Here is a 27,355-nt window from a genome sequence, read left to right as displayed (position 1 = left end):
TCTGTTTCAAATTTCAAAGTGAGTTGGCTTGAGTTTCTTTTACAGTTCAAGCTGATTTGGAACCTTGATAAGTTAGTGTTAATATAGGGGTTAATTTTTTTCCCTAACAAATGCAGCCAAATTTCCAAGCTACTGCATCAGTGAAGCACGTGGTTTATTGGTAGGATATAACTAAGCCATACGGAAGTCTTCCTCTGTTTGAGTTCAACATGATTTTTTTGTAATTGATGAAAGTTGGTACTGCATAGGCAGTTTGCTGCATATTTTAAAAAATGACCAAAGCATACTTTTGAAAGGAATGCTTTCTCTGAATACATCTGAATTATGCAGGAAAAAAAAAAAAGGCCCATTGTAAATATTTTCTCATCTTAGTAATGCATAAGCGATCTGTCATAGCTCATTTTAAACTGTGAAACACGCCATATGAAGAGGGATTAGGAGGCTGAGAGACTCATATTTCAACCAAATCCAGCATTAGTTTTTTTCTTAGGTCTAATAATTCCTTGCTAATAAAGATTTAAATGCGGTGCTGTCTAATTTATTTTATGGGTGCCTGCCCGTGGCCGCCGCGGGAGCGGCCGCGCCGCCCGTAGATGGCGCTGAGGCACCGCGCGGCCCGCGCTGGCCCGGCGCCAGCCCTGCGGTAGCTGCGGGAGGAACGCGGGGGGGAGGGAAGGATGGAGCTGATATTCCAGCCAAAGAACCTTTTATTTAATGGTAGTTGCACTGAAGTGGTCAGTAGTTAAGTTCGCGTCTTTGCGAGGCGGCTTTTCCTCCGTGCTCCGCTTTCGCTGCAGGAGACTCGGGTCGGTGTCGGGACTCGCGTCCGTATTCCTGCGGGCGCTGTACCCTCCAAGTGATAGTGATTTGTCTGAATTTATTAGGGATATGAATCCTTGGGAATCAACTGAGAGACATTTAGGCTTGTCTTTGCAAAAAGATTTTGACAGTAGCCAAGTCTAGAATAAAGTCGTTCTCTTGCTGTTGCATTAGCCTTATCTGAGATGAATGTGATGTTCCCAGAACTATGTTTTGACTTTGGGTTTCTGTAAGGTGTCACACTAACAAGATGCTAAGAATAAAACAAGCACTTTTGAGGCAGTTCTGTTAAAGTAACTGCTCTAAACCAGCTCGTACTTACAACAGGACACTGAAGAGACCACAGAAGAATCTCACAAAACCTTTGTCTTTCTAAAGGACTTTAAAGAAGGGTATACTCCCCAAGATATCTTCAGGCTCTTACACAGCACCGTACTCATACTGTCAGCTTAAGTTAAAAAGGAACTGATTTTAAAAATCCAAACAAATTTATAGAAGAGCTCTGTGTAGTCTGTGATTACTCAGCTGAAGTTTTCTACCCAGTTTTAGTCACAAAATGTAACACCCCCAAACCACACATTCTTTTTCTGTTCTGGGATGATTTCGATTTAGCTTAAATTAGCTTTACAAACTCTATTGGGAACCTCAGATTTAACCCTCCATAGTATTTAGAGGCAGTTAAGACCCCAAAAATTATTTACCTGATTGAATGCATAAACCCTGGACAGTGATATTGAACATGAGAGGAAAAAAAAACCCCACACCCAAACAAAAACTACTGCCTATATTTCCACAGTTACCTATGTTCATTACATTAAATACACTGGTATCCATTTAATAATGATGATAATAATATCAGTCATTATACTTATATATGGAGTTGATTCAAATTTCACTGAGGTCTTAGTGAGTAATTTTTGAAGTCAGCAGATACTCATATGATTTGGATTGCTACCTGCAAAATCTGTATATATATGTAACTGAATATATAAGTCTTAGGTAGACAGTTATCTAAACTGAGCTTGTGTATTTTTACTATGTGAGGAGATATTTTTATTTTTTCTGCCAATGATGAGTGTTACAGGATGTAACCTTTTTATGCTTCCTTTTCAGTTTTGGCTGGAGGAGTATAGCCAGCAATGGTAGTAATCATCAACAGTCTTCCTATCTTTTCTGTCTGTAATTCCTGAAATTAGGATGCATCTTAGCTAATATTCATTGGGATAGGAGTTATAGGAGTTAAATATACCTTCTTAGGTCTTTTTTTTTTTTTAGATTTGTGACAGACTATGGCCTTTAAGCAAAGTATTCAGACTTAAAATCTTACTGAATAGTAGTGTATGCTAATACCACAGCGTCTGAAAAACATTTTTAAAATTTCCTTTAGGAAGTGACACTTAGTTCTGTGCCACTGTACTGTTTTCTTCTGGCTTAGCATAACTAAATTCTCTGCATCTAATGTTAGTTGCGTTAAATTATATATCTATTCAGCAAGTTGTCTTGATGTGTTTTGCAAAGAGTGCAGGAATTGTTGTGGAGAATGTTATGATAGGAAACGATGAAATATAGTATTAGTGTATGTCTAAGAAATACTAGTGTTCTCCATTTTTATTTTCAGTTTCTTTCGGTCCAAACTAAATACACACACAATGTATCTTGCAGATACATTAATGTCAGTAGAGAGGTAAAACCTAAGTCTGCACTTGGACTTGATTCAAGCCAAATCCTGTTACTTATGATGGGAGTTTGGCCCTAGAAATCTGTTAGAATTGGGTCCTAAGTCAAAAAGCTTTTAGAATTAAAAAATATATTGTTCAATAAAGATCTCTTAGGTCCTTTTTTTTATTTTATTTTTGGTGGCAATTTCTGTGCAAACATCAATAGATTTAGTGGAAATTTTGTGGTTAAGTCTTTACGTGTCACTTTGAATTGCACAGACTGATGTTTCACAACTACCCAGTGTAAAAACCAAAGCCTCCTTCAAGTGCCTATCTTGCAGTAAACCTGGTGGATGCTCTGAAAGGAGCATTTTTGAATACTTGAACTTGGGATTGTTCTAAATGTTAATTCACATAATTAGGAGTATGGAAAGGATGTTGCACACCACCAGCTTATATAGCTAAGCTTCTAAAATCAGTGTTATGACTCATAAAGAATACTGAAATCTATGCAGGCTTCCCAATCAGTGTTCTTTTCAGTATTTGATTGAAATTTAAAATGCACTTCAAATTAGTAAGTCATTACACCAAAAAGCTACACAGAAATACAGAAGACCAAGACATATATTCTTCTGTATGAAAGACCTCTTTTGAAAAGCAAATAAACAGACAAAAACTCCTACTCAATGTCATTAGATTAACAATAGATTAAATAAGAAAAGAAATTAGGGCCAATTTACTGTGGTTATCCCAATTTGAAATTATAACAACTTCATTTAATCAGATTTAAAGCACAACAGTGACAAATAACACAGGTTTAAAAATATGTATCAGTATGGGTTACGGGCAAAACCTTCAGTCTTCATTCCTAATCAAATAGCATTTAGGCATGTGCTTAACTTTCATTTAAAAAGTGGTGGGACTGAAGCAGATTGTTAAAAGTCCGAATGATTTCAGATGTTGTCTTCAAGAAAGACAACTGTAAGCACACTATAAGCACTTTTCTGAATCAAGGTGATAATTTGTAAATTTTGGAAATGTGCACAGTTCTAGTAGATTCAGGAAAGCTAAATATATGTTAACACTGTCCATTTATTTCTGTGCTCTAATGGCAGAAATTAAGGATTTGAGGCATGACTGACACATTAAATGCATTCCATACTAAAATATATTTTTGATCTTAAAGTCGATAACATAAACTCCGTGAAGGTTGCTTTACTCCTTTTTCACTCAGTGGACTTTTTGCGTGATCAAGGAACAAGTAGCCAGGATCCCACTGATCAATGCACATAACTTAAGCTTTATGTGGAAAATGTCACTGATGTTATCTTTCTCTGGAGTGTTTAAATTTGTTAGTTTGGGTTTATGTAAGAGAAAAAAAAAGCTGAAAACATTAATGACTCTTAATTTGATATGCTGAGACTGGCAATTTCAAGGTGCATAAATTGATGGAAATCTGCATTGGAACAGCAGTGCAGAGCTTACGTCACCTGCAAATATTAAAATTCTGTAACCATAGCATTCCACGGTTCTGTGTGCGGTATTATTTTTAGTGGCCTTGTTTTACCACTTAGTATAAATAAAAAATACAATTTTGTTGTTTCTTTTGTATGCTTAATTTGGTTTATGTGTTAGCATGGATATTGGTCTTGGGTGAGGACTAGTCACCTGGAAAAGTGTCTGCATGTAAAATTTAATTGGTTTCTAATTCTGTATATTTTTATATTTACGCTAAAATATCAGAAATTGTGAAAATGTACAGTGTATTTTTTCTATTGTTGTATAACTGAAAAATAGGTTAACAGATTTTGCTCAGCTGTCTAAAGAAATTCATTTTTGAGCTGAGACCAAGCATGGAAAATTTCAACTGAAAAGACGAATTTTTTAGAAAGTTAAGAGCATGTGTAAAGTGGGGGTTATAATGGGAATCTGAACATAACCCTAAGCTATAATACCATTTTTAATAGTGACAGTAGACATGCTAAACTCGAGTAGGAACATTTTGTGTATACAGATACAGACAATAAAAGCTTAGTAAGCTTCATTTCTCTTTAAACATTTCCCATGCAAAAGATTTTTATCAGAATCACTGAAGTTTCATGTGTCCCAAGCCAAAGTTTCACATATGCTAAGAAATTTGTACCACACATGTGAGTGACAGCTGGATCTTCAGAGTTTAATGCTATTGGAGTTTTATGACAATGTTCTTTTGTATATAAGAACAAGGGAGAATCTTTTTAGTTTCCATTTCAGATTCGCACTTCCAAAGAATCTCTTCTAGCAGAGCAAAACCATATCAGCCACACTTTATTGACAGCAATTTTATTGTAGCTAGAGGCTTACAGTAAAGCTGTTTATTGCTGTTCCCTAACACAGTTGACAGCAATTGGGGAATTAATTTTCTTGCCCCTGATGTGCTTTCTTGGGTATAAATGACAGATGTTAAAGATATGAAAACTGTGACCCATTTACATTCAGCAACTCCTTATGGGCACAGTCTACCTTTCTGAAGCGTATGTTTGAGGTCCTGAGTAATATTGCTTCATCAGTTCTAGGATTCTTATTTTTACCATAGAACTGTTTACCTAGATATATAGAATCCAAGGGCCAGATACATAATACGTAATGGACTGATTCTCCTTTAGGCAACTTATGTTCAAGAATAGCCAGGTTGAAGTTTCATTTATTTCAGGAGATGCTGTATCTTCTTACTTTACCATTTAATTGCACCAAACATATAGTAAATAACTGACAAAATGGACATACAGTGTTGTGAAAGGTCTAACAGGAATTACAGGTGAGTTTTTGGTTTCACTTCTTCCACAGAACATCATGGTGGTCTGTAAAATCTATACTCTTAAGTTTCCTTAGTTGCTACTCAAGTACAGCATTTCACATACATTCTGTAGTATCCATGTCTTCACTGAATAAAAACCTAACATACAGAGAAAAATTACTTTTTTCCTGCTTTTATTATTACATTGTCTTTCCAGTCTGTGGCACAATGTATGTAAAATGATTTATCCCCATACACTGATGTGGGCATTCAGAATCAGTTCGTTTCTGGTTTACATGAGATAACATTTCATTGAGTGGAAAAAGATTTCACAGGCTGGAGATAAGAACTGAATAGATGCCATCATATTTTACTGAAGTATGGGGGGAGGAGGACATCTTTTGTTTATTTCTGTTGGCATCTTTTAGAAAGACATTTGCAACTTAAGGGGCTTTAATATCTTACCTGAGATTTTAAGTGCTTGTATAGGCAGAAAATGCATATCGTGTTAAACATTCCTTTATAATTAAAATGGCGTGCAAAAAAGTTCCTTCTAATAGAGCCGCAATAATTTTGTTGTAATGGATTGTTTTCTAGTGAGCTATAAACTCTCTCTTGAAGCAGAAATAGCTATTTCTGATAGAAGACACCTCAAATTGATATTGCTACACTTTTTCATTGGTCATGCAATTATGAAAATTTCAAATAAATCAATAAATTGTTTTGAATAGCAACATTGTTGTAGCCATACAAAACCATCTGTAGATTAATCCTGGGACCTCTGGGATTCAGGAAATCATAGGGACTACTATAAATTTGATATAAAATTCATATTGATCTTACTAAAAATATCTGGACTGTCAAGTCTTTGAATGATTTGGCCTGCATTCTCAATTTAGTGTTTGGGATTTGTGTGTACCCTGAATTATATGTGATAATACAGAGAAAGGTAGTTAAAAAATCTGACTTGTAGTCATGCTGAGGTGTCTAAATTTTACCAGTCTCAAAAGTTATTCATTCTTTGTTGCTTCTTCTTGTTTCTTTTGCAGCAAGTGAGTTATGTTTTAAAGTCTTGGCATGGGTTGTCCTGCATCTTCTGTTGCACAGAGAGAAAATTGAGTAATACAGCATTTGTCAGGATTTGTTGGCATGTAGAATCTGTAGTTTCCTGTGACCTGATGTTTTAACTTTGCCATTTCTTTTGTGAAATGTCACACTGAACTTTTTGTGTGTAAACATTAATATTATTACTTGAAAGTTGTTTGTAATATGCATGCTTCTTGTTACAAGAGGAATATAAGGAGCCTTTTTCTAGAGTAACAGTTCAGCATTTGAAGCTAAAACAAAGCTGGAGTAAATCTGCTGATTTATATGATCTGCAGCCCTTTCTGATATTAACTTCTTTATAAAAGCAATAGGATGATGTTGAGATAATATTTCCAAAATCTAAAAAATACGTAAAATTATTCAGAAATGAAGTGAATTAAAAATAATTTTATTTTGATCTGAATTTAATAAAATGTGAAAGATCACCTGTCAGATTTTTCTTCCTACCTTTGTTTCCCCCCTCAGGTTCACAGAAACAAGATCTAGGTAAAATTTTAAAAAAGCAACCTCTTCCAAATCCAAAAAATTAGATTGGATATTCTCACTGGCTGATAGTTGAAAAAGGAGAGCTGTTGATATTGATTCGTTAAACACTTTACTGCCTGGAACTGATATTCATTCATTTGCCCTTATTCCTTCCAGTCAAATTGTTAGATACAGTTACTTTTTTTGTAGTTCTGCAGGATGTTCTTAGTACCTCTTAGGCTTGCATGTGTTGCTAGTAAGAAAATTCTGTAATTGATTTTCTTAATTGTTAATTTTCTTAATTGTGAAAAATTCTTGAATATCTGCCTGTATGATATTTTCCATCAAATTGAACTAATTTAGCCTATGCCTTATAAGGTCATACAACCTTTGAAACACCAAAAAAAGAGGAAAACCATATTTCCCTTATAAATGATATTTGCCATTCTTACAGCCTCTTGTTGATTGGTGACTAGCAGTAGTAGCTCTTAAGTGGCTAAACTTGATAGACGCAAATTTTTGTCTCATTGTCTGTGCTCCTTCAAAGCACATAAGGTTATGGAGACAATTGTTTTTCTGTGTAAGGGTTCCATAGCATACATATGTCTCTATGTATGACCTATATATTGGGTTATTGTAGAGAGTTTTCACTCTGATTCATTTAAGAGAAATAAAGAATTTGCTACCGAACTTCATGGTGAAATTCGTTCACCACTGAGTTCTATCTTCTCTTACAGTATTTTTTGGAAGAAAGTTTTCACAGAAGTTTGGTTTTACAGGAAGGGGTCCAGAACTCCAGAAAAGGGTATAGACTAATGCATATTAAGACAACACCTCCTTCCTGTGTAGAATAGGACACAGAGCCCAAAAGGAAGTGATATTTGACTCTTAGTTTTAGTGGCTTTCCATTCAGTGGTGTAGGCTTTGGGAATACTATTGTTATACCAGTCCATCTTCTTGCGGCATATACTGAATATATCTGAACATTATGGTTACTTGAGATGCCCAGCCTCTGACTGTGGATGTAGCCCTATTTCTGTAAAGTATGTTCACAGAAAGTATAATGTGTATAGTTTTCACCAGTATACTTAGCTGATAGTGCCTCTGGACACATTTTGCTTCTGTTGACATTATGGTGGGATTCATCTTGTCTGAATTATAATTGTAATCAAATCTAATGGGCTTCACTGAGTTCACTATTTACTCCACCTTGAAGAAAATATGGTGGTTTAATCTGGTTGCCAAAGCTGATGAACACAATTGGGTGAGATGCATCCCACATCCAGTGAACAGTATGATTCACTGTGATCAATATTCTTCATTATCCAGTTTTCTCAGTGAATTCAAGAGATGGGTTTTAAGGTTATGTATTTCTTTCGGTGAAGGTATTATTTGAACACTGTATATGGGCAAAAAAAAGTGTATGTGCACAATTGCCTTTGAGAAAGTCTTCTTTAGATTATGGCTCAAATTCAAAGGCTCCTGAGTCAACAGAAGGACTCTTGCTGACTTTTTATTAAATTGTTATCTGGCCATCAGCTATCTATTTTAGGAAGACGGTGCAATGAAACAACAGTTATTTTGTTTTGGTGCTGTTCTGAGTATTTCTGTTTTCTCTCGCACTGCATGTTCCTTGGTACCTTGTTCTGTGAACCTAAGTACAGGCCATTCACGTTATAGTGTAAAATGTTTCTTCTACCTCTCTGGTTTAGGCATGTGTCTATAGCGGTATGAATTTTCCATCAGTTGTCAGATTGTTTCACTTTCACCATTGTAAAAATAAAGGTCAAAATATCAGTGATGTGCTAGTGTTACCAGTAAGAAAATCTGAAATTGCTTTCAGTTTATGACAACAGTACCCTGAAATATGGATCGTATTGAAGTCTGTGGCATCTAGAGCAGCAGGAGGTAGGCTGTGTACCAGTCACAAAGCCCTAGTCATCTCCCCACTGCCAGATAAATAAATAACAAACAAACCCCTCCCCCCCCAAAAAAAACCCCGCAAATGAAATCTGCATCTGTCTAAAGACAATAAACCTTTGCTGTTCAAATTTAATTTCTCTACTGTACAGGAGATGGACTTTGCTATTTGAGATTTCATCACTTTCATTGCAGAAAGCTGTTACATCTGTCAAAAATTTCAGTTCGAAATGAATGCCTGATTTTTTTTCCTTTTTACTCTACAAGAGCACCAGGTTGTCAATCAGCAAAAGTACAAAATGAGACAACATTGGTGATCCGCTGCTGTGATTGGCATTTTATTTTTATTTTGTAATATCTTTTTTCTTCCTCAAACTTAAAAATGGCAGTGTTTGTCTACACTGTGGAAACAGATGACAAACACGTATATAGTGAAGGAAAGCCACCCATGGTTCACCCGAATCCTGTTTGTCTTGGCTGCTCATGCCCGTTCTGTTGAGAGTACTGGTACAGTCCAGCTGGTCAATGAAGCTGTGTGAATTGTGTGAACATCAGTCATGTGAGTGAGATGAAACTATTGTATGAATGGGATTTAAATACACTTTGTTTTGTTTTTCTTCATCTTTGCTTTAGTACTAAAGCATTGCAACAAAAGTCATGCAGTATTTAAGTAGTAGAGCAGGACCACTTCTGAGTGGGCTGCGTAAGCTTTCAAACTGCCTCCATGCAAAGGGGTGGTCCAGAACCTTCAGCAAGTAATTTGAATCTTGTAACATTTTTGTTTTTCTGATCTGTTTCACTGAGGGAGAATCAGAACTTTAGTTTCTTAATGTGGTTTTTCAAATTCTGGACTAAGAAATTGACAAAATCATAGGTGCTTCTTGAGAGTTTTAAGGAACTGATGCACTTCTATGGTTTTGTGATATGTCTGTTGATAACATCACTGTTGAACATCTCTGGATTTCACTCTTACTCAGATTTGCTCAAATCTAGGCTTTGACCTTCTTTTGTGCTTTAGGGGTTCATTAAGAAATATCCTAATCCATCACAGAGTACCAAGAAACTAATCCTTATGGAGTATTTTAGTCTTCAAACTTCCACTATAAATGGTATGAAAAATAGTGTCATTTGGCTGATGCTTATATACATCTCTTTTGTGAGATACTGTCTTTGTCCATTCTTGTCTCTCTTTTTAATCTCTTCTTTCATTCTCTGAGGACACTTATTTTCATAAAACATATTTATGCACATATTAGAAATCTGACTTTTCCCCTCAAATGAATAAATAGTATTACAGTAAAAAAGTGGCACATTTTATGTTTGATCTGTTGTAGTACACCTGACTCATAACCACACAGTGTTTGTGTCCACACGAGGACTTTTAATGAACCAATTGGCTTCATTAAGATTCAAAGATTTGAAGCATGTGGAAGAGTATCTGGATAGAAGCATAATATGGGAAGTAAAACACTTGCTAAACTAGATAGCTACTTGCTCTGTCTTGTTCCAGTAGTTTTAAAAGTATCAAAATAGAATTAATTATATTTATTAACACAAATCTGAGAAGAAAATCCATTCCTGCAATATGGTACACATAATTTTTCTCTAACTTGGTGGCATACTAAATTTGGATTGCAAAACTGAGCTGAAGGTTTGGCAGAAGAGAAACTAGGGCCTAACTTCAAAACCACAGGTTTGCAGATGTTAGCTGGGACAGCTCCTTCTGGTTATAATTGGAACTGAGGGAGTAAATGTATTAAGCCCTAAGCTGCTTCTCAAAATCTGAAGTATGTTTCATTTGGTGGGCTTGTATGTACTAAAAACAGGTATAGGGTGGACAGAGGTGGTTGATTTTGTAGTGTTATGCACTTGCGTTTTAATACTGACTAAATCTGAACTTACTTGTAATTGACACTGTATAGGCATCCTAGATGTGCATAATAGCAGAGTGAAACTAGTTTCATGTGGTATAATAGCTTTCATGAATAGTTTTCCCTCAGACCAGTTAGTATCTCCATCAAAGACATAGACAAATAAAATCATCTGTATATATCTTCACCTACAGCTGCTGAAGTACTGGGCAATACTTGTAGTACCAACTAGCTTGCTGCATTTCACCAGCTATTTTTGTAGCCATCCTATATCTATGGTAGTTAAAACAAATAGACAATATAATTATTTAATATATGTTTTACTTGCTTTTTTTTTCTTTTCTCTATGTAAGATTATTCATACTTTTCTTACATATGACATAATAAATTCACAATTTGTAATAGGTGTGGTATCTCACAGACATGATAGAAAATTGATTCTGAAAACAAGAACAAAAAATGGAAATCACAAAGCAGAACAGTAGAGATTGCAACGCAGTAACTCAATAGTGCTTCTTGAATTCAGCAGTTTGAAAGGAAGATTTGGATGAGAGGTGAAAACGTATCTTTACATTTCAAAATGGTTAAAAGATGACTGGACTTGTAGAAAAACTTACTCTTTTAATAAGAAAGCTGGCAGTGCTGCTGTGATATACAGATAGTCAGTGATCCTTGAGTCTGCTGGTTTAAAGTGGCGTGCTTAGCACTTTTCAGCAGAGCAGTTTCATTCAAGGCCTGCTGAAGCTTTATAGATGGGGCAGATCACCTCCAGACAAAGTACTTCTTATTGTCATCTCTGATTTTTATCTGTCATAAATATGTCACAGAAGTAATTCCAATTTCAGAACTTTAATTCTTTGGATCAGTGGTGACCACATTAAAAAACGTTCTGCATTCACTATCTCACTCTTGATATTTTTTAAGGTTTTTGTGTCCTAGTGCTAAATACCAGCCTTAGTTGTATTCAGTATTGTGGAAGTTCATTTAAGTAAGCCTCTAGCTACTGAAAAGTGTTATATCTTACATCCTGCTGTCCTCAGTAAAGATAGTTGGGGGTCAGGAGAGCCCTCTGCACTGTGTGTTCCTGCTTTCTACTGCTCATGACATTTGGAGTCTGATAGGGATGCTGTGATAGCACCTTCAATTAAAAGCTATAGGCAACAAGTGTAACAAAGAGATCCTTAAGAGTGCTTAACATTATGCCATTGCCTTGCTAGAATAAAACCAGCATGAGAATAAATTGCCTATGTTAGCTTAATTGTGATCTTCACCTAAGTGCTACTCATGAGACCTTAGACCTAGCAGAAAGCCCGAGCTGAAGTATTGAGGGGATGTTTTGAGATTGCTTAAATTTATCATATTTCTCTTAGAAAACACTGACACAGTTCTATTGAAGCTTTAATGCCTTAAGCTTTTGCTGCTTGTTTGGGTTTTCATTACCTTTACATCTATACAGTTACACAGATAATGAAAAACCTGAAAAACCTGCATATCACTGCATGTAACACTGCTCTGCAACTATTTACCACCTCATTAGTTTTTTCAATAGCAACGATAAGTTAGCATTCTGTCATGAAATCTGAATTGCCGCCACATCCTGCTGAAGCTTATAAGGCATGGCATAGTAACTTTCACAAAGTGCATTAACTCGTGCACCAGAAGATGCAATCTTGTAAATACAAATCATATGGCTTTTTCTATCTGTGAAGCCAATTTGTTTGACATTTTCTACTCTAAATTTTGCTGCTCTTAGAAATCTTTTAAAATACAAAGGGAGAAAATCGGTTTTTTTCTTATTCTGTACAGAACAATTGACTGAGGTGAACCTAATCTCATTTACATTTGGACTGTGCTGTATGTTCGTTACTCTTTAAACATGATGTGCCTTTTTCTCATTTTTGTTAGGATTCTATCTTCACTGAAAAAGAGAAGGTGCATTTTACATCAGGATTGCTATTGTGAGGTATCTGTTTAAATGTAAGATCCTTGTGGAGACAAGAAGCAGGTATTTTGTACCTTGATGTAGCTAGTTGAGGTCAGCCCTGAACAATACACCTGGGGTTGATCTCTACTGGCTATGTACACGTGAAACTACAATACCTTATCATTAGCCAGATTTTATGCCGCCTTACCTACTTCAGTGTAAAATCATGTTATACTGTCTTGCAATGAGATGTGCTTGAAGATATGAATGATATATACTTATTCTAGATCCTTTCAGACTTCTAAAGTGATGCCAAGTGAGTCTCTGTCCTACTGTCTGGCAATACCATATAATTTGGTCCTGTGGCTGAATTAAAGTCCTTGGACTTTCTCATAAAATCCTGGTAATATTAGCAGAGGTCCCCTAAGAGTTCCATGCCAGTCTTGCATCACTGTTTGGTATAATTCCAATGCATTTTCATACATTTTCAATGTTCTACAAAAGTTAAAAAATCCAAAAAGGCATCAGTATTACTGTTTTACAGACTATGCATGATTGCATTAATGATTGCAGCTGTATACAGTGGCTATAACTCAGTATATCCCATGAAGAGTAATATGAATCATCAAAATCAAAAATTAATTCAACACAGGCATTTACCTCATAGTGGTGATGGTATAGATGTGCCTATATTCAACTTTTACTTCAATAAAACACAGTATTTTGTGGGAAGCAGGATCACAATAAAACATCTCATCCACAGTCTATTCCATGTTAACAATAAATGAGTGGAATAGGAAAAAAGGTCAGTTCCTTTGTAAGTGAGATGCAGAGTCGTGGGCGTGAGTTGCCTTCTTTGATTTTTTTTGTGCAGTAGTTTGAGTCTGTCTGTTCCTAAGAATGCACTTCTCAGTGTGTGTCTCCCACCTTTGTTAAAGTATCTCCTGAAACTGTCCATAGGTTTGAGTTGCTGTCAACTGACAGGTTACCTTTCCTTTAGAAACCACCCATAAGATTTGCTGTTCATTTTAGATAAGCAATCTATGTAAACAGTTGTTTTATACCTTTTAAAATTTTTGTATAGTGTTGCCTCGTCTCTTTATTTTTGAACTAAACTAAATTACTTTTTTTGGTATTTTCTACTTCTGAACTTTCTAGGTAGTTTGATTGCTTCATATACTTCACAGGTACTCAACCCATCCTCAATATACTTTTCAATATCCTTTTTTAAATTATTATTATTTTCCCCAAAAATCCTACCTACAAGACCATGTATTTGATACAGTCAGTAGTTACTCAGCATGAGACATTTCGCATTCACATGTGATACCTGCTGGCTGCTGCTTCCAATTATGCCATATGCTGGAAAGCTGAACTGTTGAAGTATTGGAGTCAATGTTATAATCAAACTAGTTAAGAAGGTAACAGTGTGTCTCATAGAGGGTTCTGGACAATGTCTGATTTCTGCCATAAGCAAAATACTGACAAGTTCTCTTTTGTTTTGCTGCTTTTTCACGTGGCAGAGAGCTAGACATAGATTCATTATATTGTAAAATCATAACCTTCGAGATCTTGCTGAATCTGCCCTACAGCTATTTATCACATGATTGCAGGGAATGAAAATAGCATTCTTCCTTCTACTAGGAATATGTTGCTTACCTTGGGGCAAGACAGTGCATAATTTCATGTGTACCTAGTTTTGCTGTTATATATAGACTGTTTTGAGATGAATCAGTGTTATCATTTCCCAGAATTTAGCACTAGTGTTTTAGCAGAGCCAAGGAGATTTCATATACTTAGGCTCTTGGCTGCAAGAGTGACCAGGGATCCCAAGTCTGAGTCACATTTGTATTAATGCCATTTTGTAGTCATGGACAAAGGCCAAAAAGATTCTAATATAATTTACTCCCAAGTTAATTTTTTTAATTATTATTATTTTTTGGGTTAGGGCTGCATGTAGTAGTCTCTAAGTAAAGGCTATCTTAACCCAATTCTTATTTCACATCCATTAATTTCACATTTGTGAAATTGCAGCTATTTTACTGGTGGTTTTGCTTGTAATCGACTTGAATCTGTCTCCTAATGTTTGTGCAGTAATCCCTTTTCTTCCTCCCACAAACAGGCAGCAGGAGACTTAAAGATCTGTAAGACTCTTTTTTCCTTCCTGTGGCATGTGTCCTTCTCTTGCAGCTTCTTGAGTAATATCTGGTTCTTAATAAGAAACATTAATTCATTTTAAATAGCAAGAATTAGGGAAGCTAAAGCTCAGTTACTCTCCACAATTACCAGCTTAACTACTGAGTTGCCTATCTGATGCTTTTACAAGCGTAGCTCTACTCTAGGTGTGTACCTAGTACGTAGCTCTGACTTCTCGAGTTACTTTTTCTGCAGGGTGACATGCAGTGAGTAGTTGTAAGCACATTGAAATAATCTCTGATACTACATGGACACTTTCTGTCATGGCCCACTTTTGAGCTACTTAGGGATATAGACAGCATTTTTTAGGTATTGTCTAAAGATAAACTTTTGGGAATAAAATTTCCGAGCTATGTAAATTGAGTTTCAGTTTTTAGTGTCTGCAATATTTTAATATCTTAAGAACAGCAGGACACCCTGAGATTTACAGAAAAAGATTGATGAAAACAGCTGAATATGCAAGTCAGGCTACATCCACTGTTTTAAGGAATAAAATACTTCCGAGTGTAGTTGTTTTGATAGTCTGTGCCCTTAACAGGAACTTGTACAGTTATAAAATAAGTGTTGTTATTTTCTAATCACAGAGGACAAAATAATCACGTTTCTAGTCCGCAGATCTGTGGTATTTTTAAGTAGTTTAGCACAATGGTGAGATGCATTATACTTAATCCAAACCCAGTGGAGCTTCCAATTATGCTGTTCCAACTTACTGTGTGAGTTTTCTTCAGGGGATCCCTAGTTGTTTCAAGCTTAATAAAAACAGACGTTGGAAAGGGAGAAGTTTGTTTTTATTCCCTCCTGGATTAAGTTAGCTGTCCCAAGACATGGGTACAAAAGCAGCAGTCTACTTTTTCAGACTTAGCTGAGGCAAAAGTACTGTTATAAATTCTACAGAACATACTTGGGCAAAGTTCTCATTCATTTTATTGAGAATTCTGCCTGTTTAAGACCTGTTTCCCCCTTATCTCTTGAGTTTCTTGGACAAACTGTGTTGACTCTGATCCAGTAAAGTAGAGCAAGCTTCTTAATCTGGCACATTAAATAAAAGCTCAGCTGGGAAAGGAATGCAGTATTTTGTCTTTGCATTTCAATCGAGTTGAAACTTCTTATTTTAAGCTTAGGCAGAGAATCATCTCCCAGTAATGTAACATCATTTACAAAGTCAGGTGATAGATGCTTGGAATGATTCAAGAGTATGATGGGGCACGTCTTTCCTGTAATAAAAACAAAAATAAATAAATGCAGCATTCAGACTTCGTTATTCAGTTCTGTCAAGCAACTCTGTTCTGACTTCAGTGCTCCTGCTGTTTTGAATCATAGACCTTTCTTTTAACACAGACAGGGTATTATACTAATCTGCATGCTGGGAAAAAATCCAGTTGAGAGTAGCTGGAAGTCTAAAAGAAGTTTCACTTTTGACCACAGCCTGGTTTTGAATCATGATTGTTAATGTAGGAAGGCTTGCTACCTCTGGAGTTGTGGAGAGGTCTTGCACCTCTTTCTCAAAACTCTTGTGTCCTTTTTTCCTCTCATTTTTTTTCCTTTTCTCTGGGAAAAGTACTCGTATTTCTGCCAGCATAATAGTAAATAGAGTTGGACTTTTTATTTCTAAAACAAATGAAGATTTTTTTTTTTCACTTGTACTGAGGCTTCAATCTCTGCCAAAAATCTGAATAGAAATCACCAACTGTTCTGTAATTTTTTAAGCAATTACTGTTGAATGCACACACTGTGGTTCAAAATGCTGTATATACGTAAAACTTCAGCAAGAAAAATCTAGCACAAATCATAAACAAGTAACTGATGTAAGTATTAACATAAATACTTTTGATGTTAATACATATAAATTATGAAACATAAATACATTGTCAGTTATTCCATGAGGGGTTTAGTTTATTGTCTTATCACATGTTGAATGAGGGGAGGCTGTATGTACACTGAATGCTTGTAAGCTAATTTATCTCACAGGAGTACAGACAATACTCAGTTTAATATACAGAAGTACTTGTTAAGAAGCTTACCAAAACAGTATGGTGAGTTTAGACTAAGATCATACCAGAAGGTCTATCCTTCAGTTCTCTGAATCATAAGAAGAAACAGATTGTTTCGAACAGAAAATGAGAAATAGCGTAATCTAACCAATCTGCACTTTGGCAGAGTCGTTATAGGATAGCTGACGTTTTGTGCTTATTCTTAGCTAATGTAGTTATTTAACACAAACTGAAGAACTGACCATTTAAATTGAGAATATATTTTCCTGCAAAGCAAACATCTTGGTGCGTTCAGACAGGTCTTTATCAGTGGGTAGTTACATCATGCTCCTCAGGGTCAACCAGTTGGTTGCATCAGCTGTCATCAACTGTCACTTGGGAACTGTAGTATTTAATAGAGTGCAGGAAAAAAAATAGATACTTGCTTCCATCACAGTTTTTATTGCTTCTCCTGGAGCCTTCTGTCCATGATTCTTGTTGAACTTCGAAGTCCATGAAGTTTTTTTTCTGGGGCTTGGGAACTGTTACTTTTTAGAAACCTATTGATTGCAGTTTTGTGACTCCTGCCTTTTTTTTTTTCCCCTGAGGCTACAGGCTTAGCTTTTCTGCCTCTTTAAGGCACTTTGGCTTCTCTTCCTATTATCTAACCAAAAGTAACAACAGTATATCACTTCTTTTCTCTTTCTTACCCTGACTTCAGGTTTACTTTTTTTTTCACGTCTGCTTTAGTTTGCAGGAGCAAATACTCCTGCAGAGTAACTATTACTTGTTGTGCAGTGAATCATACATCTGTTGCATGTTACTGGCTTCATACATCTGTTGCATGTTGTGTTGTTTTATCAACAGTTAGCATTACCTATGTAGGCTCAATTAACCTATTTGGTTTTGGAATCGTAAACTATAAGGACTTCCCATTCCCTAAACCAGTGAATTTAATTCTATATAAATGAGAGCTATTTCAAACAGAACAGGCAAAACTACTTATATCAAATATAATGTTGCATAGCTCCTAAAAAAAATATGATATATTGTTTATCTAAATTTAAAACTGTTTTAAAATGGAGAAATACCATTTTGCTATTTCAGTGAAGGGTAAACTGAGGTATCCAGAAATAACATCTTAAAGATGATGTTTATTTTCAAAGCAAATAATAGAACATTGGTTAAAAACTGTGCATCAGATGTAGTAGCCCTTATGTAGAAGAGTTGTTGAATTAGATATAAAATGTTGATGTTTTCATGGAGGAAAATGTGGTAGGTTTAGAAAACTGGAATGCCAATACCACATCAGCAGCTATTTGCATAGTAGTATCAGGGACAGCCATTCTGGAGACAATTCAGTGAATCAGAGCTATTTGATTAATCAAATCGAGTCTCTGTTGTAGCAATGCAAAGAGGTTATGTCTGCTGGCAATCTGATTAGAAATCAAATGTTTATGGATTAATGAACACAAAACAATTCCTTCTAAGCCTCTTTTCAAGAAAAATCTTAGGTCTTTAGAAATGTGTCTAAGTAGGGAATGATTAGCTGGGTCTGACAGCACAAGGGAGAATTTATCCCCTCAAAATACACTCTTTATAATTAAAGAAAATCCAAGCAATTAAAAGCAGTCAAAACAAAGCAAAGCACAAAATTTGTAAGTTGTGTTATTTTATTAACATATGGTAATGTAAGCAAATTGCAATGATAGTTACATTACATTCTAATTGAACAATAAACTTAAAAGAGATATTTCATATTGAGTGAAGATCTGTCCCACAATCTGCCTTCTAAAGAGCAGTCCAGGCCTCATCTTTAGATGACCCTTGCACTTTAATGTATTGAAAAAAAAAGAAGCATTCTTTCTTAGCAGTTGTCGTTTGTTAGATTATCTTTAAAAACTGTGAACAATGTGCACACTATAAAAGGAAATGTGTAATCCATTTAGGCATAAAGAAAGTTCTTCTACTGTTATCGGAATTGACTCAGAAATAATTCAGGTACAGTTTTATGTTCCCTTTGGTCTCTTTTTCTCCAAGAAGGCTCTCTGCTTTGGTTTGATACTAAATTAGTAATATCTAAATGCCACCTTCGTCTCTACCTCCACTGAGTTTAGCAGTTAATTTTCCAAGGTAAAATAAAGACATCCTTGCTTTCATATTTTATCCCATCCCCACGGTGCAGTAGACCAATAAGAAGCATATAGTTCTTACCAAGTTAAGAGAATAGAAGCACTTCTCTGAAGAAAATTGCCTGGCTTTCACACACTATAGAAAAATTCATCAATTAAAAATGGAAACAGCTGGAATGAACATCTTTCTCTTGTCAAAGGTGAATATTAAACTGCTCCTTGATTTGACTTTCCCTTTATTTGTTTGAAGATTACTTTACAATGCCTCTTTCACTTCCTATGGTAACAGCAGTAGCTTTACCTGCTTGTTTTTGGAAAACTCAGCTACGTGTAACATTTGATCTACAAGTAGCTGCACTGGCTTCTGTGCTCAGTGTAACTGAATCCTAAATTCATGGGGAATGAAATTTTTATCAGAACAGTTTAGACTTAGCAAAAGACTTCCATTAAAATCTATGGAAATTTTACAATTGATACGAAGTGCTTTTGAAAAGCCTTCACTTCTTCCTCATGTTGAACTCATAAGAATCACAGAATTAAATCCTAAGGGTGTTGTCTGCTATTTCACTTGAAAGGTGATTTAATCTAGAGGTTAGAATGTTTTAAATGGAAACAGCAATGACAGTAGTTAATCTGAAAAAAACTCTAAACAAGCCAACACCAAAACAAAACCTGCAAGAGATCAGCTACACTATCTTAAAACTTTCAACAGGTGGGTTCTATTTGCACAAGGACAAACTCCATGAACTGGACACTTTGATCAAATTTCATACTGCGTCACCATCTCAAAGTCATGATTCTTTAAGTATATAATAGTGAATCGTATTTTTAGTTCTATTAATTTTCATTGGTTAGTTCTATTAATTTTGACTGGTTGGCTGGTTTAGTTTTTTATGTTATTTTGATTGCATTAGTTTAATTGGACCTAAAATAATTCAAACAAGGAGGATATGATATCAGCCCTGTGACTATGCACATGCATGTGTAGATATAAAAAGAGATAAATATATGTGCTTGTATGTACAGGATTATATATACTTATTGAAGCATACTGAGGATTCTACCTTAAAGAAAAGACATCATGGTAGCCAAAGGTACGTTATTCGTATTGCCTAAAGAACACGTACTGGTATGTAGTTAATAGCTCAAGGAAGCAAGTTCAAAGTAATTTTCAACACTTTTAGAAAGACCAACATTACTTCTGTTACAACTAACCCAAAACTACTTTACATTTTCAAATTGAGAAGTTAACCAAGTCCTCAGCCAGTACTGGACAATTTCTTTGTTTATGAAAACAAATGAGGATCTAATTTCATGACATTCGAAGAGATATTTTGCAGGATAAAAACAGATGACAAATGTTACAATGAACCTTCTGAACATCTAGTGCAATTTCAGTCCAAATCAGTGTGAAGCTTCTCCCACAGAGACCTATGGCATATATACATCAAAGGTGAACATATTCTGTAGGAATGCCTTTAAACAAAAGCGTGATAGAAGGTAGATGAGATGAACAGTTTATAACTCCCAGGCTCCTCCTTAGCGAGCAGTTCCTTGACTGTGTCCCTGCTCCTTACAGTCTAAATGAAAACTCAAACACGCAGGGATCTCAGAAGGGCATCAGCTAGAACGTGATAGGAAAGTTTCTAACTGGAAGAGATCATGAGGCACCTTCTTAATCCATTTGGATTTACTTGCATTTTACTGTTTGTTTCTTGATGTTAAAGTCTTCAGCATTGGAACTGTATGAACCTTTGGTCCTGTGGGATCTGGACAGATATTTTCAAAATTTCAGTCAGGGAAACACCATGCTGATACTGAGAGTGAGCTGTCAGGTACCACAAGTTCCATATGTAAGTGTGTAGAAATGTTGCATTGTGCTGGAAGATAAACTTGTTGCCATCAGTATAGCTTGTACAGTTGGTCATGGCATGGTTGGGTGCTGCCTGTGCTGATGAGAAGGCCTGTCTTCAGCATCTCCTTAGACAAAGTCTGTGTTTCAGTGTAGTTTGGGCCAATGTAGGCATCAGTGCAGACTGATGTGACTTGTTTTGCTATACATGGTATCTACTGCTACTGGTATGAATTTTAAAGAGCTGCTAGGGTCGGAATTAGACATCTAAACCTTCTTTTTCAGTCAGATTTCTGTGTCAAATATTGAATGTGTTTCATTGCTCAGCATGCGTTAAGATCTCTTAAATAAATTTCATTTAGTTTTGTGTAAGAAATTGCATTTTGCTAAGTGTTTTACTGTAGGAGTAACCTGCTGTTTTCAACAATGTTGCAAGGAAACATGGCTGGTATTACTGTAGATTATTTCTGACTGTATTTTAAATGTTGAAGTTTAACAGAGAAATCTCAACTATTTTGAAAATTAGTAATAGCAAATTATTTTGGTTTGTCTTCCAGTAAAGAATGTGTTACGTGTTAAGTTTGGATTAGGCTTCAGTAATCTTTTCAAGCTTAAATATGATCCTTCTACACAACACTTTCACATTGTTAAGCTCTGTGTACATCAAAACAAACAAAACTACTAAGTGGTCTCACAGCAGTATACACTGTACCCATGGGGGAGTAAGACTTGATTTATGCAACAGTATGCTAAGATACATAAGTGGTGTGTGTAGCATGTAGATCATGTAATCAAACTCATGTCTGTTGTTATAGTGGAAAGGATAAGATCTTGCTGGATTTCTGAAGGATGAGATAGTAGTGAAAATGTACAATACTTCCAAAAGACAAGTCATATCTGAGAAACAACATGTTACAACTAAGAAATATGTGAGATACCTAAGAAGAGCGTTATTTTAAATTTTCTTCTGTTTTGTGGTTGATTGTGGAGCTTTCACTGTTTGTTTTGGTGTTTGTTAAATTTATTTGCTTAGTTATTTCCCTTTTTTCAGAATTAAAATATCTAAATATTTAGTCATTTTATTTTTAATTAAAGATCGTAGTTGCATAAGTCACTAAATACAGACCTTAGTACAACTAATGAACAAATAAGCTTTTGTTTAAAGGCTTCACAAGATAATCAATCACAAATCCTGGCTGGGAGCTTGTAGCTGTTACTTTTTCCTGTCACTAGAATTAAGCCAAGCTTTACAGGTTTAAATTAATCAAGCTGATGAAAGGCTGGTTTTTTTTCATTTGTTTGTTTTTCTAAAAAATAGATGAATTTGACTTCTGTCTATATGGGAAGAGTAAGATAGGGATATACATGATTAGAGATAGAAATCTTGCAGCTGTATGCATGTGTGGGCATGTGTGTATGAGAGAAAGAGAGGATACAGACAGATAGATTACTTTGCAGTGTAAAAATGTTGGATTGAAAAGAGAAATTCTGGTGTTCATAGAGAATCTTGTATTTAACGAGAGCAGCCCTGGAAAGGAACTCTCCCAGTAATGTCTGTTTAACTGACTCAAGTGGAAGAAAGCCAAGTTGTTCAGTTGGACAATGGGTTGCAATCATGTGGGAGAGTTCCCGGTTGGGAGTTGAAAACTGAAAACCTGACATGCATAAGTGAATGAAGCTACCCTATGTGATATGTTGATTTAAGATTTTACTCTCTCTCCTTAAAAATACAACAGGGCTCCCACCTTTGTCTGGGTACTGAAGAACCAACACTGTGAGACACAAAATTAGTTTAAAATTGACATTTTGGATGTTGGTGATAATTTGTCCTGACATTATGGCTACTGGTTGTGTTTGTGACAAGCAGGCTTGATCCAAGTGGGCGTGGTTAGAGCTAAATTTAATAGACGACCATTGTAATTTTCTGCCTTGTGGACAGCAGAGACTTTCTAATGTTCCTTCACCACAACAATCAGGGATTACTAAATAACAAGTCCACAGGATTGGGGGAGGATTGAAAGGATTAATGGAGTATGACAAAATTGCACCTGAGGGGGAAAATCTTTAGCAGTTTCTGTATCCTGATGTGGTACATCAGGCAAATTGGCAATTGCTACTGATCTTTACACATACATGTCTTCAAATAAAGTGGGTGAAAGTCAAGCAGATGCAACTATGTAGCTAAGGCTGTCATAAGCATTTATGTCATCAACTGCATAAATCATTTAATACTATTTTTTTAAGTATTTTGATGATCAACTATATTAAGCATCAGTGGATTGTAGGCATTGTACTAAATCATTTTTTTACTCCGCTATAACCTCTTATCCTGCTAAACTAAATCCTAAAAAAGATTAAAAATGTAGGGTTAGTCCAACATTTCTCTCCAAAGGAATACAGTTCCTGTTTAGGAAGAGTGTTTTCAGCTTTAGAACTTAAAAAAAAACCCCACCAAACAGAAAACAAACATGTAAATTGTTTTGTAGTTGCATTCATGTGCTGACCTCATGTTAACTAACCCCCTCTATCCTCCTGATAAAAATCCATTTCTAAACAATAGCAATCTTAGCCCCAAGTTCTTACAAAATACTATTTTTTTTAATAAACTGTTTAACACTATGAAACATCAGAACTTTGTTAACAGATGGTTGATTTCTTTTCACATTGGTTTAAACCAGGAATCCCAATACTGGTGGCAGTGGATTTACAGGAAACAGAAACAAGGAGAAGCAAGAAGAGAATTATTCATATTTATTTTTAAAACTGTAACTTTTCTTTGAAAATGAACTTAGTATATAATAAACATTGCTCATTACTTCTCTAAGAAAAATATAAACTTGGCAGCATTTTTTGGACTTAGTTGAAGTTTTAGCTTTATGTTATGTTCATAATAGCTGAACTAGGCTTTACATCTGAGTACTTTTCCTCTCAGTTTGGTATAAACAAACCTTAGGGAAAATAGGAACTGGTGCAAACATGTAAACTTTTAGCTATGCAGGTCTACACAAGAAAGAGTAAATTAAAGAAGAGAAATCACACAAACAGTTGCTATCTGAGGTCATCTCTCATATATTGTGAATTGTTTGAGGAAATGTTTCTTCAGCAGCATTGACTGAAGGTCATGTTGTTATTTAGACTTTTGACTAGTGGAACAGCAAACGATTCATTAATTCCATTAGCCATCCTTTCGGCACACTGGGAAAAGCAAATGTAATTGTCAACTATTTCTACTGTATACTTAAGCTGTCAGGGATCCTGGAAGGCTTCAGTTATCCTCTTTGAAGATATCAAAGGAAGGGGTGGACTATTTTGTGTCTTTAAAACAGAAATAGAGGAAAAAATGTGCCACTTAATGTAAGCTAAAAGATTTTTTTTTTTTTACCCAAAGTGACACTCTAATAGAGAAGCACTGGGCAGGTTTCTGACTGGTAAAGCTTCTGAGGTTTTTTTGGTTTTTGGTTTTTTGTGGGTTTTTTGTTTGGCGCTTTTTTTTTTTTTTTTTTTTAAAGAAGTCTTAAAGTACAGGCTGTCAGCATGCCATTAAACCTGTCTTGTCTCCAAGAACCCATGCCAGGGACTTCTCATTTCCCTTCCCTTCAGGCTCCCGAGGCAGTTCATAGGTCTCACCCTGCGTGCTGCTGCGTGTGGTGGACAGGCGAGTGTAGCATGACTGAAGTCAGTGGGCATGCTGCGCTCCTAGCATTGGATATTAGGCAAAACCGTGATGCATATTTTTATAGCTCTTCACTGTGATGTTTCTGGTGGGTTAGTGGACAGCAAAAGTAAAAAACATCACGTGGATCTGCAAAATTATTAGTATTTCTTCCTGCTGTTAACAGGGATGACAGCTGAAAGCCTAGTACTACATTAAGAATGAAAAAGCAAAGAGGGGTTCCAGGATTAGTAGCCCAGCCGAAAGTGGATTGCATCTGAATTGCAGTGTCTGCCCCTGAAGTGATTACTGCTATGGGCAGGCAGTGTTTTGCAGACAGACAGTAGTTTTTCTCCATAGAAGAGACACAGTTATATTGAAAAGGCAGTGAGACTCTTTGATGCAAGACATTTCATTTTAACTATGCTGAAAAAACAGTAAGTAAATCCATGTAAGGTGGATTTTTGCAAATCTGTGCAGGATGGATTTTTGTCCACCCGACCCATGCTGAAAAGAAATAATGTGCTCTCTTCTGCAGATCTTAATGTCCCAGACATCCTTGGCGGTGGTTAAAAATCCACCATCGGTTATTACATGTTTCAGCATATTCCTTTTATTTCAGCAATAATGAATGCAAAGCTGTCTTGTCCTTTGCAAATGCTTTGAGCTGTTCAGATAACACATTGCAGAGTGGTTGGACACAAATCACATAACCCTACTGTGCTCTGTTTGAAAGGAAAGTACAACTTTTAATTCATTATTGGCTAACTAATTTTCTAGCATGCTTTTCCCACAGCTTTGAGTGACAGACCCACACCCCCAATACATGGTTTCCTTTGCAGTGCTGAAACTTGACTTTCTCTTTAAAGGTATAATTTTATGTCCTGATTTTAAAGTAATTAGTAGTTTACTGCTCACTCTTCTATCCTGAAAAAGGAAACACATTTTGCATACTTCTTAAGGCATAACTTTGTCACTGTGTGATGATTTTTCTCTAAAATATGAAAAACCATAGAAAAGGAGATCCATCTGTTGGGAAAGTTTCGCTCTGTGTATGATATGATGTAATGAGTAATCATAAATGTAAAACACTTGATGTGACAATTTCCTATATAATGATTATGCAGTAGTAAGTAGCCACAGTATATTATATTACTCTTGTTACGTATTTTGGAGGTGGACGTTATGGATTCATAATATGGTTGAACTTGTATAAGTAGTGTCAGTCCATCTGAGGGAGACTCTTCCCCCAGGTTGAGAATTATGAATTTACAATGTTGATTTTTTGAACCTTATGAGCCACTACATAGTGGAAAATACTTAAGGGTAGCAGTGTATGTACTTCTGTATGTTACTGAGTGTTAAAATAAACAATCGGTTGATTGTTAAATAAACTTATATATATATATATATACACAATGCATTATATTTATGCAAAAAATAGCTGCAAAAATCAGGTGAAGTGTTTCACTTTCATTGTAGTAATAGGCACCGTTGCTATGTATTTATCTATGCATAGTTTAGGAGAGAAGAAGATGCTGTCGATTCTGTAATATTTTCTTCATTGTAGTGGCTATGGAATTGAATTCACTGATATGTATAGTAATGAACCGTTAAAACTGTTCTTTCTAATTAGTGTTGAACAGTGCAAACAAACAGGTGTCCTTTAAAAAATGGACTTTTGTACACTTTGAGTAAAGAACTACATAAAAAAGGTATAAAGTAGTTGTACGTTCAAACTGTATTAAATTCCATTTTTCCTTTGCTATATTTTGTAAAACATTTTCATTGTAAACAGTATGCCTCTCACACATGTCAAATCAAAGCTCTTTATTTTAGAAATATATACCTAATGTATAGAAGCTTATTGCACTCTCATGCAATGTATATATTGTGACTTCAAAAAGTCTGTACTGAACTTTGCTTAAACTACTAGTATGTGGATTTCTTTCAAATTTATTTTTAATTAATGATATTAAGGATAAGATCCTTTCTAAATGTACTTTAAAATTCACAATAAAGTTTCAGAAGTTGTTTTGTACAATGTTGAGGCTTTGTGTTGAATTTTCTTGTTCAGATCTTTTTAAACTGTTACCTTGGCTAAGTTCTACATTCCTCAAGTACATGTAAATCTGTGTTTAACATCATCGTGATTTAAATCAGGTGTGCCATATCACAAAACAGTGTCATTCCATTTACTTCAGAGGTATGATCATTAAATTAGGGGTCGCTACTCCACTGAACACAGTGTCTCCTGGCACTTCTATAATATCTGCTGGAGATACATTCTGGGTTCTAGAAACTCTCTGTATTGGACTTCAAGGGTGAGAGAAAATGTATACTGTATTTTGTGTATGTTTCACGGCTCCTAATGGAAACAAAAATAAATATGTCAATGTTGGAGAAAAATGCAGTGGTAGAGTACACAATCAAGTCTATTGCAAGCTTTCATTTTTATTCTTCACATCTTTTGTTTTTAATGTTATTTAGTATTGGATGATTCAGCAGTTGCTGAGGTTGGCGGCATCAATGGGGAATTTGCCTGAGTAAAGAAGTAATTGAGCTCTGTGAAGCTTGGAATAACAATTGCTTTTTCATGTCTGACCTTCCCCATCTGGAAAAGAAGTGGCAATTGTTTTGCTCAGATACAGAAGTTTCTATTTAACTATATATTTAACAATGACTGAAAAGGTTAAGCAAGAGGACAGTATATTTTTTCTTTTGAGGACAAAATAGTCTTATTCCCCCTGAAATTTACTACTGCTTAGTTATTTACTTAACCAAAAGAGGGCTAGGCTTCTAATTTTGTGGATGAAATCTTAAAAAAAATTATCATTGTCACTGTGAAAACAGCTAGTGGCACAGTTCTAGGTAATTTTTGTACCTGTTTGACAATCCTATATGGCATACCTGTATTATTATGAGATAGTAATTTTTCAAGATGCTTTCACTGGCACTGCATATCTCCATATCTGAAAACATATCTAGTTTGATAGTTACCATTCAGAAATCC

The 27,355-nt window shown here is 35.5% G+C and overlaps 1 protein-coding gene across 8 annotated transcripts in view; it reads left to right on the top strand.

The window, feature by feature from the left end:
- Positions 1–27,355, top strand: part of PCDH9 (protocadherin 9) — a 689,952-nt gene that overhangs the window by 5,456 nt on the left and 657,141 nt on the right. The window contains exon 3 of one of the 8 annotated variants that reach the window (XM_051778870.1): positions 6,307–26,386. The exons of 6 other annotated variants lie outside the window; for them this stretch is intronic. In XM_051778870.1, coding sequence (XP_051634830.1) covers positions 6,307–6,309 — 3 coding nt within the window. In that variant the 3' untranslated portion in view covers positions 6,310–26,386. Of the gene's footprint in view, positions 1–1,932; positions 26,387–27,355 lie in introns of those variants that run through there. One more of the 8 variants, XM_051778867.1, reaches the window with a different exon arrangement.

This window comes from Manacus candei, unplaced genomic scaffold, assembly GCF_025592945.1.
Source record: "Manacus candei isolate 608988 ecotype Guabito, Panama unplaced genomic scaffold, ASM2559294v1 h1tg000014l, whole genome shotgun sequence".
Classification (NCBI taxonomy): domain Eukaryota; kingdom Metazoa; phylum Chordata; class Aves; order Passeriformes; family Pipridae; genus Manacus; species Manacus candei.
Note: the sequence above shows the minus strand (reverse complement) of the source record. Positions and strands in the feature narration are given on the sequence as shown.